Here is a 15,136-nt window from a genome sequence, read left to right on the forward strand (position 1 = left end):
AGACAACCCCAGCAGGGCGATTTGTCTCGTATCCCTGCAGCACAGGGTGAAGAGCAGGCAGCTGCAGAGATGCCCCCGGCGCTGGGCAGAGCCTGGGAGAAGACCCGAGCCAAGGGCACTGTCAGCCTGGTAGCCCTCAGCACCACTACAGTCGCCTACACAGAAGATGACTCCTGAGAACGCCTGACATGCTAGCGAGAATCAATTTTTCCCTGTCAATGTAAGATCTGATGCTAATATTCCCAACTGTCTTCTCCATTCTTTTTACAGCTGGTAAACATAAGGTGGATTTTCACACTAAGTGAAATATTTCACTGAAAAGCATTTTGCCAATGTTAGACATACAGGAACACATATATATACACACATATATATACACCTTTATGTAAGCTAAACTGTAGAAAATAAAAGGAAAAAAGTTGCTTCCTTGATTTTCCTTGCGCTGTCTAGGCTTTATGAATAGCTTTTATGCTATCACCACTATAATGGTTTGGATGCCTATGTGACATGCATTTTTAACAGAAAACTAAGAAAAAAGACCCTCTCTAAAGAATCTGACAAACCTTTGAAATTGTTTCTCAATACCTGATGGAAAAATCAGACCCAATTTTAAGTTCTTCACTGCCTGGGTGATACATGACACAGATCTGAAAGTATATGGCTGACTCGATCAGAATTCATACTTATATATACTCAGATTACACAATCATCAAATTTGTTAAATATTTAATAGAAAATTTTGTTCTTTATCTTTCTTCTTACCTGAGTTTCCAGCTTCTCTCTTAAAGACATTAAGAGGTCAACTCAATGCAAGAAAAATAATAATCTGAGAAAAAAATCTTCAGATGATGTGCCACCTCTCAATCAGTTTATGGGGTTTATACTGAAATCCTGTCTTCTAAATAGAAGGAATTACGAATCACTACGAAAAAAGCTAACAGAAGTCATCCACCATTATTTCAATTAACTCTTCTGTTGTAAATACTATGTCTATGTTTTACATAATATAGCCAAATAAATCTACAGTTCTAAAGTAACAAGTAAATGAGAGATGTAGCTAAATTAGGCTTCTCTTAATTGTGGTTCCTACATAAATCTAAATATAGCTCTTTTATGTGAACCACACACAGCTAACCATACCTCAGCAGATCAGGATTCCCATTGATTTAAGTGAGAAGGTAGAAAGATCTGTAATTTGCTGAAGTTACAGCACTCAGCTTACTTGTAATGATTTTGTTCTCAGCTTAGGAGACAAACTGGTTACTTGTCCACTGGGAGAGTTTTGCAAGAGAACAATATCCACTTTTCACCAAATTATTCATTAAGTTTACACTACCTAACCATACTCCCACTATATAATCAATGGATTATTTCCCAGTGCTTCATAGTGTAGGTGATTTACAGCCTTCCAAAGTCTTGCTTACTTTTTTTTTTCTTTTTTTGAGATTTATATCACATATATCATGATAGAACCAGTTGCTACTGGGAACTAAAGCATATTCTCTAATATTTGAAAATAATATGAGATACCCTCTCTACAAGCATGGATTTTTCTGATTCTTCGATGTAAAATTTATGTTTACTTCACTTGCTCAGCTTTTTATGAATTGTAGGGGAAAACCTCTAGTATAAAATTCTATTTTATCTCCTAACAAAATGTATCTCTTTTCTGAGCTCTTTCATGCTTCCAAGACGATGAACATAATTGCAAAGGCATGGTTCAATTTCCAAGCTGTACAGGAAATCTCTACCATTTACTTCTTTTCATTCTGCCATATAATGACTGTATTGCTGGTGAACTATCTTCATATAGGAAAGATTATTGTTTCCTTTACTGTATCTTTAAGTCCTTTTCATTTGTCATTTTGTATTATTTCCTGCATTCTATTACTTATCATTAGACATTTGTTTTTGAGGCAACAGCCTTGATTAATAATCAACTAATATATATATAGCTTTATATTTATATATTGCATTACACTTCAAAATACTTAAATTGATAATCTACTAATAAATATAATTCAAGCATTAAAATGCAATTATGCAATGACATAAAAATAAAGACCACAACAAACATAACTCTCCTACTCCTAAAAGAAATTAAGGGTTTTTTTTGAAGTTCTCCAAGACCCCAGGTCTTTATTTTTAAAAGTGTGATATTTAAAACATCATCAAGTTAATTTTCTTTAGCATTCTTGCATTTTTCTAATTATTGATATTGATAATTTTCTTCTAAATTTTAGACTCCTCTCTTGCACTATCTGAAATTTGCCATTTCCTTCTGTGTTTCTGTCGTTTATCAGTGTGATTTGCTTACTAATGCCTTCCAATTAGCAAAGCATATACTAAGCTCTCACAGTCAATATTCTATGACAGCAGACCCAATTCCTGAAGGGCTGAAAAGTTGAGACCGCAGCACTGCTGTTCAAAGAAGTCATGAGATAGGGCAAAATATATAATCACCAGCTAGCTTAACATTTTTTAATGCATATTGAAAACAATTTTGTTGCAACCAGCAAAGGAGTACTGAGCAAAGCTTAATTCCATTAGAGTCAGCCAATATGAATGTATAATAAGAATGTCTTGCATAACTAAGTCCATAGAACTCTTTGAAGATAATGCTGCTGTGATAGATAAGAGAATGACGTGGACAGTATACGTTTTTCAAAAAGCATTTGATAAGGCCACACGTCAAAGGTAATTGGTTATCATAAGGAAACCTAACACAGAGTACAACAAATTTTAGAGAACTGGAAAGTACATATTGCCATAAATATGCAAAACATATTCCTCTTGGTAACCATAAACCAGTAAGAGAAACATAAGACTGTCAGTAACACAGACAGTGCTGCGTGCATGAAGCATGTGAGCACAGACCCCTGGAAGGGAGTCCAATGACCTTCTGCTACACTGCAAGACATGGATATGTATTTCCTAACATTTTAATCAAGAAAGGGATCCTTATTCTAGACCACTAATGAGAATAAAAATAAATTAATCTTTTCATTTTTACACCAATGATTTTAAGAAAAATAAGGTGTAATGGTAAAGGGTAAAAATGAAGGTGTAATACTGAAGTTGCGACTCCTTGTTCTGGCCTCTTCAAATGTAAGAGGTCTCTTGTCTATTGATTTTTTTTTTTTTGATTTACTTTATATCAAAGATATCACTTTACTAGGAAGTCATATCTAGCTGTGGAATTCATTGGACTGTAAAATAATCTCTTTATAAAAGTATGGAAGTCTTCAAATTTTTGTGTCATTTATAAACTGAATAAGTACTAGAAAAACATACCAGGGTGACGATTTTTGCACTGCAGTGAGAGAGATTAGATGGTTTGATCAGCTAAGGGATGTTCTCTTGGTGTGAATCACCAGCTTCACAGCTTGCCTATCTCCTTTGAAAGCACATCCCTGAAATCTCTGAAGATCTACCACTGACCAGGTGGTATCTTCATATTCTCTGCACACACATTCCTTTGAGATTTGTGAGGCTCTTATTCTTCCAGCGCAATTATGTGCAGTCCTGCAGGGTCAGTTCAGTATCCAAGAAGCACCACCAACATTTTTGTAATTATTACTTAACTTGTTTCATTGCTGTTTAGTGATGATAACTAATGAAAATGCCATTCATTCATAAACACAAAAAACCTAAAAATAGCCAGCCTTTGTGCTTTTGACAAATATTGAAAAGTTAATTATTCTTCATTTAAATCTGTATGCCATATATTTTATATCTCACCTCTGAAATCGTTTCATTGGCTCTCAATAATGACAGACTCCCCAATATACTGAAATATCTATTGATGACTGAACTTATGACATTGAAGTAATTGTTTTCCCTGTAGCATCTATGCTTAGACAGCACATGCATTCATACATCTTTGGTTCAATTTTATTTTAAAACTTATTCTGAATACTTTTGCCTACTTTCCATATGCATATTTCTTATAAGAAATCTGGAAGCATTCAACCTAAATTCTTATACTATCTGGCGATTCTATTTTATCAGCCCTCTAGTACATGCTTACACAGTCTCTTCGATTTACTTTTTTACTTCTATCATAGACACCTTTGTTGTTTAGAGTTGTTTTAAAGAATGTTTTACACCATCATCATTTTAAAGCTACAGCCTGGTTATGACGATTATTCTAATTAAATGTTGAGAAGATTAGAAGGAAAGATGGTGTATGTCAGGATGAAAACTTGTTTAATAACCAGTGTTTTGTTTTTCCCAGTGGTCATTTACTGCCATTTTTACACCAATATAGACTAAAAATTCCAAGGGGTGGACCAGTAGGGATATCTCTAAAATGTTGTGAGAGCATGAGGAGAATGAACTTGAAAGTATACTTCATACAGTTTTGCCAGTTCTGATAGCTTTTAATATTTGTTCGAGTTTCTGTCACATGACAATGTGTTTTGGAGCTCTTATAGTTGAAGCAGCTACTTTTTTGCAAAATATGCTAAAGAGCATTGGAAAATAATTTAACACGTTCAGGCTTCCTACTCTGCCAGATAATTTCTTTCTTTTTATGTTAGAATGAGCCCTGCTTTTGTTTTCACAGACTCCTTTACCTAGCAGAAGTCCAGCTATAAAGGAACCAATGGAAACTATTCACCCAAGGAGGAAAAATAAATAAATAAATAAATCAACTTTGCAGCTTCGGAGAAAATAATTGAAAGAAAGGAAGATAAAATTGCTATTGCAGTATAAAGAATATTAAAATATACTGTACAGCATATTAAAAAAAAGTCTTCTTGTGACTGATAACTAAAAAAAAAAAAAAAAAAAAAAGAAAAGAAAAAAAAAAGTAAAGATAAAGATACCCCTTCAGAATATCAGGAATAAAATTTGTTCTTATTTGTTACGTTATCCTCTTAATCTGCCTACTTAACCAAAGTTCAAAGTTTTAGTAAGATGCAAGTCACCCCAGAATGAATACAGAGAAATTTCAGTCTACAGAAATTAATTCTCCTTAGTACGATATGTCAGACCTTACCATCATACCCTTGAGTCTTCAGCATGGGGTTTATCTTATGTTTTGACAACAGAATGTTTCACTTTCAGGCTTTTTGTATTTCTTTGCATTTGGAGTTGGAGGCAGTAGTTCCTTATGAGTATGCAATAACTTACAGGATTTAAGTATCATATCCTTTCTTTTGCAGTGATTCCATATGACAGACTCACAAAAATATGTTCTCATACAAGGGCATGCAAATTAAATGCGTATTTTAGTAAATGTACTCATGGAATCCGTGTTTGATAATTTGATCTGATTGAAACCTTTTAGATGGTTAGGTACTTTGTACAGAATACGTTTTTCTGCCATTTTTGCAGCACAGATATACATCAATATATCTTCGAATCAGGAAACAAGCTTTTCAGGATGGACGTGAATGAGTCAGAATACATCTGACATTAATACATGTACACCTGCACAGATAAATATACAAAAATATCAAAAAAAAATCCTTGTGATCTCACTATATATTATCCAAATAATTTATCAGTCAGGTGAAGGCATACATGAAAAGGACTTCTATTATCTTCAGAAGCACTGGCACAATGACAGAAAAACTACTTTCAGCAAAACAGAAGGAGCACAATTATAAAGCATAACTTGCACAGTGGAGTGAAAGAAATTCAAGATCAGAAATGACTCATGTCCCTAAAAATCAATCTAAAATAATATTCCTACAGGAAGACAGAGCTCCAGCTTCCCTTACGTCTTTCATTAAGTATTATTATTACAGCCAAATTAATTTTTATGACTTGTGGTATTGGTGTTGCAACAACAGAAAAGTCTTAAAACCTGAACACAGTTTAGTTTACAGAGGTTTATACCTAATAATATCTTCGACACTCAAAATTTCTGTCAAACAAATCAGAACACTAACTTTCCTTACAGCTGAAGCCAGAATAGCATTAACATTCAGTGGAATTACAACATATGAACAGACTTTCTGTAGTTAAAATTGCAGAGCTCAGCCTTACCTATACATTCAGATGCTAAGTCAGTAGATGGTGATATGACTATTCCTGTTAAAGTAGCTAAACGGTTTCAGTTCCTTCTACCTAACCTCGAGCATTTCCCTAAGATGGGAGCTGGAAATCTTCCTTTCCTCTACAGCCAGTGGGGAGAGAGACAAGCTTCCCACTGACAGCATAGGGAGACTACAGAAACTAGCTTTTAGCTTAAGCAAAGTACCGGGCATCTAGGCTATTCTCTATCTTCGCCCCACCACACAACCACAGAGTAATCTTTAGTTATTCTTTAAGGAGGAAATAATTGGCAGTCTGTTCCTTACAGGGAGGGACTTCTACAGGGAACAATCAAAGATATCCCTCATCACCTGCTTAGGATATAACGGTTCCTGCCATCCACATTTGTGAAGTATTATTCAGCATTATTCTGATGAGAATATTCATGGCTGCTAAAATGCTAACAGAAAGGAAAGAAACCCTGTTGGATGTTTATCCATTGCACTGTACGTAGTCCTGCAGAATGACCTAAGCTTGTGAATTACAATGACAAAAACAGTTGGCTACTTTTTTCATAATAAATGGGGAAAAGATCATTCTGAAGAATAATAAATGTGACTATAAATAATTTTCTTAGCAAAACAATCAAAAATCTTCACTCATTTAGAGGCATAAACACTGTTTAAATAACGCACTGTGACTACGTTTGTGCTTTACTCCATATCAATCTGGATCATGATGTGGATGTCTTCTTGGGTGACCAAATACAGCTGAAGATTATTGTCCTCGAGACTGGCCATATCTGCCAGTCTGGCTTCCTGAGACGATCAGCACATGAGGTTCTCTTGCAGTAAGATTTAACGCTGGCAGAAGCACGGTGATATAGGTCATTGCTGCTATTCTACAAAACCACTGGGAGAATCCAGGTCCTAAATTATCCTGAAACAATCCAAAATTACACAGTACCCAGTTTTCAGTCTTGCAAGTTACCTGGTTTAAAACAACCTTGCATTCAACTGAGGGACTGGGACCCCATGAACTTGTTTAGAGAACACTTTAAAAGTAAATGATTGATTTGACCTCTCTTTGCAAAGATACTGAATGAAAGTAAAGCACTAAATTCTAATTTTTGCTCCTGTTTACTTTCCACTTACTCTGTTCTGCTAATTTTTTAAAAATAAAAGATTGCTGTTCCAGATTTAAGCTAAAGAATAGAATGAAGGCAATAATGATCACTTTATTTCATATATATGTTCTTCCCTTTGCATCATAGGAAATGCAATTTTCTATAGTTTACAAATTAATAACTGTCCCTCAAAAATGTCTAGTATGTTTTAACACTTAGCATTGAAATTTGCATGTGGTATACAATCTGTCTCTCTTGATGAAGACCTGATGTCATTGATGGTCTATGTCCTTTCTTTCTGCATCTTTCCAGTTAGGCCCTTAAACGATCAGTCCTGACTTTCTATCATTAGCCTTCCTTGCTACAGACATCTTATACAGGTCTGAGTTCACTCATCTCATATACACTAGTTGGCAGGCATCAGTAAAGACTTGTAAAAAGTAAGCCTTGGCTTACAGAGGCAGGATACTGAAGGATCCAAAAGTCTTGTGATATTCAACTAAATATAGATGTGTTGTCAAAAACTGTTTCCGTTGATATAATTTACAATCTCATTGCAACACATAGAGAGATTTCAGTTAACTGTATCTACAGACTTACTGTGCTCAAATAAATTCTTTACAGAGGGAATACATGGGAGTTTATAACTACAATAGCCTCTCCTTTGTAACTATCCTCCACCAAATAGGCAAGAACAGATAGATTCTGATCTTAACGATACACCAGGTGGTTGTGTGACATTCAGATGGAGGACAAAAGGCTGGAGAAATTGTCAACAGAAGTCTCATTAAGGTCAAAAAAGGAAAATATGAAGCGCTGCAGCTGGGGAGAAATAAACCCAGGTACCAGCACAGGCTAGGGGCCACCTGGCTGGAAAGCAATTTGGTAGAAAAGGACTGAAGATATGGTGGATAATGGGTTGAACATGAGCCAGCAATGCAGCCTTGCAGCAAAGAAGGCCAATTGTATCTTATGCTGCATTAGGAAGAGCATTGCCAGCAGATTGAGGGGGGTTATCCTTTCCCTCTACTCAGCACTGGTGAGGCCACACTTGGAGTGCTGTATCCAGTTCTGGACTCCACACTACAAGAGAGACATGGACATATTGGAGCAAGTCCAGTGAAGGGCCATAAAGATGATGAAGAGGCTGAAGCATCTGGAATATAAAGAAAGGCTACAAGAGTTGGGATTGTTTAGCCTGGAGAAGAGAAGGCTCAGGGGTTATCTTATCAATGTGTATAAATAACTCATGGGAGGGTGTAAAGATGACAGAGCAAGACTCTTCTCAGTAGTATCCAGTGAACAGGATGAGAAACAATGGGCACAAACGGAAATATAGGAAATTACACTTAAACATAAGGAAAAAGTCTTCTTTACAGTGAGGGTGGTCAGACACCAGAACAAAATGCTGAGAGAGACTGAGGAGTCTCTGCTTCAGAGATACTCAAAACCTTTCAAAACTATTCAAAGCAGCCTGCTTTGAGCAAGAGGGGTTGGACTAGATGAGCTCCAGCAGACCCTTCCAACTTTAACCATTCTGTGATTCTATGAAATAATTACACTTTAAAACTTTTGTTGAACATGAACTCCCAGCATAAAGGTTCAAATCATGATTGGGGTCTCAGGAATAAACTGAACAGGAAGGAGCTCATAGACTTCTTTGAGATGACGCTGGAGGTCAGTATGGTCTTTCTTGCCTGAGAATCTCAGGCTTGACAGTACACAAAAAGTTGATGCTATTGTTACATTAGTAAGGCAACTTTCTGAGGCAAATGTCAGAACAACACTTTTCCAGTCTAGGCAATTTCATTAGAAAAAGACGGTAAGAATATAGTAAGCTTATATCCACTCCCCCCCCCCCTTTTTTTTCTTTGAAAGATGATTCTTAATTGGACTTAAATCACATTCTTTTCTTTGCAAATCCTTCCCTTACTGAATACCACACTGGAGTGGGATAATTGGCCAATGTTTGAAACAACTCAGTTTTGTACATACAATTCAGAGGTCACTGCATGGTCAAAAATGTATTTCAGTATTACCATATTATTCTCTTTATATAACTCTAAAATAATAGTGCATATGCTGTTTTTCCATCAAAACAGTTTTGCTCCTGTTTCCCTACATAGTTCACCTTTTCGTAAGCAGTTTGTGGTTTCTTCTGGGCTATCTGGAGGCAGCATGGTTAGCCAAACTGTAGAGGAAGCAAACGATTCCAAAACTCAACTCCTTCTTTATTCCAGGGAACCAATACTGTTTCACTGACTCAAGCCAACAACAAATCCCTTCTTCTATCTATAGCCTGCCACAGATGTTACAAGAGAATTAGGAAGCACAGCTTCCTTCAGATCCATCCATCCTTTACCTCTTTGTTCAGCTTACAGTGAAAATTACTTCTGCACCCTTGCTCCTGTAGCTCAAGAGAGCTCAATAGACTCTCTGGGTGTGAGGAAAGTTTCTTTCCCTTACACCTTGACATGGCCACAAAATCCAAGCTATATGTTTGTCATTAGTCATTTAATATTCATATGTAAGTTACGGTGTGCCACACACATAAAATAACAGTGCAGACCCCCAAAATTTGGAAGGCATTGAAAATCTAAATATTTAACTCTTCATGAAAGCTATTATTTAACACACTTTTGTTATTTCCTTTGTTGAGAAATTTGGCAAAGTTCATCTCAAATTGGTGCTGAAGTTTCTTCTTCAACTTAGAAACATTTTTTCTGTAAAAATAACAATCAGTAATCGTTTTCTAAGAGGTACTAAGCAGTTTTCAGTACTTCTTTTTTCCCTTTCTTTTCCTACTCTTTTCTTTCAAAGAAAAATAAAAATTCCTTTAACCAGAAAACAAAACAGCACCTTCTTGCCTGGCGGTGGCACATGTGTGCCCTAAAACTGGGGAGCCATGTGCAAAATTCTTATTGAACAATGCCTATAAATGTGCAAGGACAGGAAAGCAATCTAGTAACAAATGGTCATTTTTAAAACACTTTATCACACAGTAACTTTTTAAAATAATGTCTGTAAAAAGGAAAATGAATATACTAAAGGAACTTGCTTTTACTTCTATCTGTATTCATAACAATGATGAAAAGCAATGAGATCTATTACTAGGAACTTTGTGGTTTTCCAACAGCTTTGTGGCTACAGAGCTGCTCTCACACAGAGTCCTTGACCAGAAAGAGACTATTGGGGAAAGGGAAGGGCTCCCTAAGGAAGAGGGAGGCATCCTCTACAAGCATGTAGGTGGTTATGGAGAACAGAGGATCTTTGCTTCCTTTGGTTGGAGCACCTCAAAAGCAACACATTATGTTTTTCTTTCTCTAGCCTATTCAACATGTAAGCCCTTCTACCTAGGCTGAGATGTTACCTACTATGAAGGATTCGCTTTCAATGCTTTTCTTCTCCCTTGTTCACATTTATCTATTAGCTAAGCCCAGTAGTCATAGAGCTGGACAACTGCTTGGGACAACTGAAAAATGTAGGCACTTGAGATTGCTTAATGCATGGGATAGGTCATACATAGTAAGAGGGATAAGGTGTATTGTTGGTATAACACAGCAGAGGGGAAGAGGACAGAATTTGGCAAAAGGAGGTATGATGTAGTGAGAAGGCCTCTGTAGTATTGCCAGTTACCAGTAGAACTATTGTCAAAAGTCATGTCAAAGAGTCCTTAAATCTGTGTTGTTTCCATTCAATCTAATTCAGCTGCAGATGGGTGAACACTGCAGTCAACATGTCTGAAACATTACTAAAATGTGTCCCATATAAGACAGAGAAGTATTGCCTGGCTTCAGAGGGTAGTCAGAGGATATAGCAAAGCTCATAGCGACACCTGATAAAAGACTGCATTTGTTGTTTGTTACTCTAGTTTGTTAGCAGTTGGCTAGATTCACTCTCTTTGCACACTTTGTTATCAAACAAGCAGTAAAAGAGTCAGGTTTTCTTCCTGAAGAGCTACACTACATAGCTTTATTACTGCCTATCTAGATTTCTTCATGGTACTCTACATTTCACAGCCATGGGGAAGTGAAGTTGATGCAACACACCTGATAAATTAGTACCAATGCATTAACTTGTTTGGGCTGTTTCTGGTTTCCAAGTAAAGGCTGAATTTATATATATGGAATTTTTAGCAACTTGGGTCTTGTCGCATTAACATTATCAAAGTTCCTAGCTCTATTTTATTGAATTATCGATGAGCAAAGGCATCTGACTTAAAGAAAAATCTCAAACAAAGAATTTTGCATACCAAACCTCTCTCAAACATATGTTTCTTCTTCTGGTCCCATATTAAAGTGTATCAGCCTAAAAGGAACCCATTTACTGTTCAAAACTTCTGCAGAAGAAAGAGAACGAGTAAGTACAGATGCCAAGTACTGCAAAAAATATCCTTATGTTTAATTTCTTGGTTGGTTAATTTGGTATAGTGATGGAGTTTTGAAGAAATAGCCATATCAATTATTTATTTAAGGTTCTTTCAAATATAGGTCATGTTTTAAAAATGTCTGAGAATGCTTTCCATTAATCTGTACAGAACAAAATAAATACAGCTAAAGTCACTGGATGCATAGTCTGTCTTTAAATATCATTTCTACCTAGCCCTTTACTTCTGTTTTTGTCCCAGCAGTTCCAGATGTCCCTTGGGATGCCACATTCCTGTTCATATTCACAAAACTTGGGTGTCTAAGGCTGAAAAAATTCTGAACTAAGCACATCTGACTATGTATCAGCACCACGGTCCCCCTTTGCTTCTTCCCGACCCTCTCGGTGGTCCATGGGGCATGCTGCCAGCCTGCTTTCCTGGCCCACTCCTTGCACCTCCTGTTGCTCCACCATCCCCATCTTTGAGCCTCTCCTCAATCCTACTATTGCATCCTCTAAACAATTGCATTTCTTCTGGCTTAAGTTTCCTTTCCAGCATAAGATTAAAGGTTGTACTTGCTAATATGCACAATGTTTATTGTGCAGCATGCACAATTCAGAACAATTCTAAAAACAGTGTCGAGCTCTGTTCACTAGCAGGCAGGACCAATCCTGGTATCACTGAAACCAGGAAGAGTTTCTGGTTTTATTTAGTGGTTTTGGCTTCAGTTAGAACAGAATTAGGCCATTTGATACTAACTTCTCAGGATGTGCCTGAATAAAAATAGTACAAATACTGTGCAATTCAAGCTCTTCATCCATAATATATTCATCTTGAAGTGTACAGCTGCCATGCATATATTTATGTAACTGCTATCCGTAGAAATATTTAAGCATTCAGTACCACTCTGAAAAAAATATTTAGAAAAGTTAAGGAAGGCTAAATGGTGAGCACAAGCAAGGAGAGACAGGGGAGACACATCTCTTCAGAAGGCAGCAAACCTTTAACATTTTCATCAGAAACACTGAAGAAACATAGCAGAGTTAGAAAATGTACAGAGAGAGACAACAAGATATATGTAGCAGAGGGGAAACTAAACAGTCCACAGCTTCTCAGCCTATAATTAGACATCTTAAGGTGGTATTTATAAGCACCTCTATGAGAAATAATATTCATCGTTTACAATTAAAGTACTTGAGGCAACCGATAAAAACCTCAAACAGTGGGTTTAAAACAAAGGCAATGCTGTTAATTTGTAGAACCCATTTCCATAACATATTTACAAGACCAATAACATAAACAGGTTCAAAAACAAGAGTGGTTAAATTTGTGACCTACTGAGCTATTGGAAGCCTTTAAGCACAGTACAACCTCCAGCCCAAGGAAACTCGGGGCAGCATCAGAGGGGAAGGAGGCAGCGCTCTCAACATCCCCCCATCCCCACCCCCGAGTCCCTTCAGCATCAGCTAGCGAGACCTCTGTTCTCTCCTGTGATGGCATTTGTCACATACTTGTTCTACCCAACACCCAAGTTTAAAAAATGGAAGTATTGCAAACAACCCAGTGCAATTTATATGCAGTAGGAAGTACTGAGGGCTGCAAGAATTTCTCTCCCTCTCTGCTCTGCACAGCTGTCTGATGTAGCCGTGTAGAAATGCATAACACCTGTATCTACTTTTTCCAGGTTTATGTTTCCTTCCTTTCTAAACTCATTTATGACAAAGTCTTTGATATCACATGGTGTTACAACACAAGCACAGTTGTATTAATCAGCAATATTTTTATACAGTTGCTTCTTTGGCAGGCTCTTGGCAGTAAAGCAACAAACATCCTAGTAATAAATGAGCTTTTAAGGGCACCAGACTTTACTATTCAGATGCTGGCATGCAGTCTCTGAACAAAACTTAACTTATACAGCCCCTGTACAGGAAGCATCTCAAGTAGCAGCAGCAGCAGCAGCACCAATAAACAATATATTTATATAAAAGACATTGACCTGATCTGAACTTAAGAGAACAGGTCAACTCACTTCCCAACTATGCCCAAATCTATTGATGTTTGAGCCTCTTTCCCCAAGCTGTGGCAGCACACTATTGAATTGCAGTGATGCAGGTAAGCAGGACCATGATGCCCATTAAATCTCCATAAACAATTAACTTTCACAGCTGAGCTCTACAACAAAGCACCCTGCCTGCTGCCATGGGATGTCGTTTCCCTTCATGTAGGTCATTGGTGAGGAAATAGACGATTCCAACCAGCAAATGCAAAAACATAGCAAAATCCCAGCACAACACATCCTTTCATAGATCTTAATAAAAAAAAAAAAAGATCAGGTTGATAGCATACAAAATGGAAAAAGCAATCACCTCACTTTAATGTATTTTAAATGTTTTTAAAGTATACAGCATTTTACTGCTAAAAATACCCCAACAAAACATATATTCAATGTAAAAAAATGCCTTAAACTTACCTCTTAGTTTACACTGATTTAATATATTTTTTCTTCTACTTTTCAACTTTCCTTGCATCTTGGGAATATAGTGGTTTTCTCCACCCGCTTCCTTCCTCTCACCTCCTCCCCCTCCAATCTGGCCTCCTTTCCTTCCTTGGAGGTTTTTAAGCTTTAATTTGAGAGTGTAAAGCTGAAAAATATTTGATACAATTTTTTTTTTTAATTAGAGAATTGAGCTCCTCACCATGGTTGAAGCATTTCTGGGAACAGCACCAAAAAGCTTGAAGCTACTGCACTGAGTAGCCACAGCATCTCTCTTAAAGTCATCACTCATTTATTTTTCCCAGACAAACTAGTGTTTCAGTCTTTTACTTACAGACACGACCGCAGTTTAGGAGACTAAAGCTAGAAACGAGTCTGAGTCTCTTTGTTCAGGTTTGGAACATGAAAACCAGATTCCCAAATTCCAGCGTGGGCCCATCTCCAGCTGGAACAGGAACAAGACTCACTAAGTGGGATTTGACAATGTATGAGCTGAGCCTCGAGTTAGTCACATTTTGAATGAGCTTAAAAGGGTATTGATGATTACATGCTCTAACTGGAGGAGGTAGTTGTCAGTCTGCCTGCAGTGTGCATGTCACCACACTGAGGAAGGGGAAACAGTTTAAAGCTTGTGTGGGATTGGGTTTGCTGAATGGAGCTTTGGGGAATGGAGCTTTTGGGAAGTCTCTTCTCCTGTAATTTGGATATTGTTTAAAAAAAAAAAAAAAAAAAAAAAAAGAGGAGGGGGAGAACAGGCTGGATCTAACAATTTAGGAGCTCAGTGCTATGCAGTGGGGCAAAAGAACACCCTGCAGGTCTGCAACCCACATTCACATTGGGGGGTGTTGAGGGGACTTCGCTTTTCCAGATGCTACTGAGCTGTAGTCTATAGTCTATTTTAGTTTTCCATTTAGTGACACTAGGTTGTGTTTTATAGCCTCAATGTATTTATTTTTCACTTCTTGACATAATAGGGTATGGTTGTTTTCACCTAACACAGAACATTCCCCTGAAATGTTATTAAGTTCCTGGCAACGCTTAAAAAGCCTTTTTTTTTTGCCTAAATGCTTACGGATATTCCAGGGATGTAGCCTGTTGTAGTGTTCCTATCCATTCTTTCTTTGCTTAAAGTCTGTACATTTCAATCTTTTTTTTCACATCAGTT

The 15,136-nt window shown here is 37.0% G+C and overlaps 1 protein-coding gene across 1 annotated transcript in view; it reads right to left on the reverse strand.

Annotated features, from left to right (window-relative positions):
- Positions 1 to 14,020, reverse strand: part of DLGAP2 (DLG associated protein 2) — a 304,160-nt gene extending 290,140 nt beyond the window's left edge. The window contains exon 1 of the mRNA XM_062571124.1: positions 13,948 to 14,020. Within this exon, the coding sequence (XP_062427108.1) occupies positions 13,948 to 14,005 (58 nt within the window). The 5' untranslated portion in view covers positions 14,006 to 14,020. The remainder of the gene's footprint in view (positions 1 to 13,947) is intronic.
- Between the last annotated feature and the right edge of the window lie 1,116 nt (positions 14,021 to 15,136).

Source organism: Rhea pennata, chromosome 3, assembly GCF_028389875.1.
Source record: "Rhea pennata isolate bPtePen1 chromosome 3, bPtePen1.pri, whole genome shotgun sequence".
Taxonomy (NCBI): Eukaryota; Metazoa; Chordata; class Aves; order Rheiformes; family Rheidae; genus Rhea; species Rhea pennata.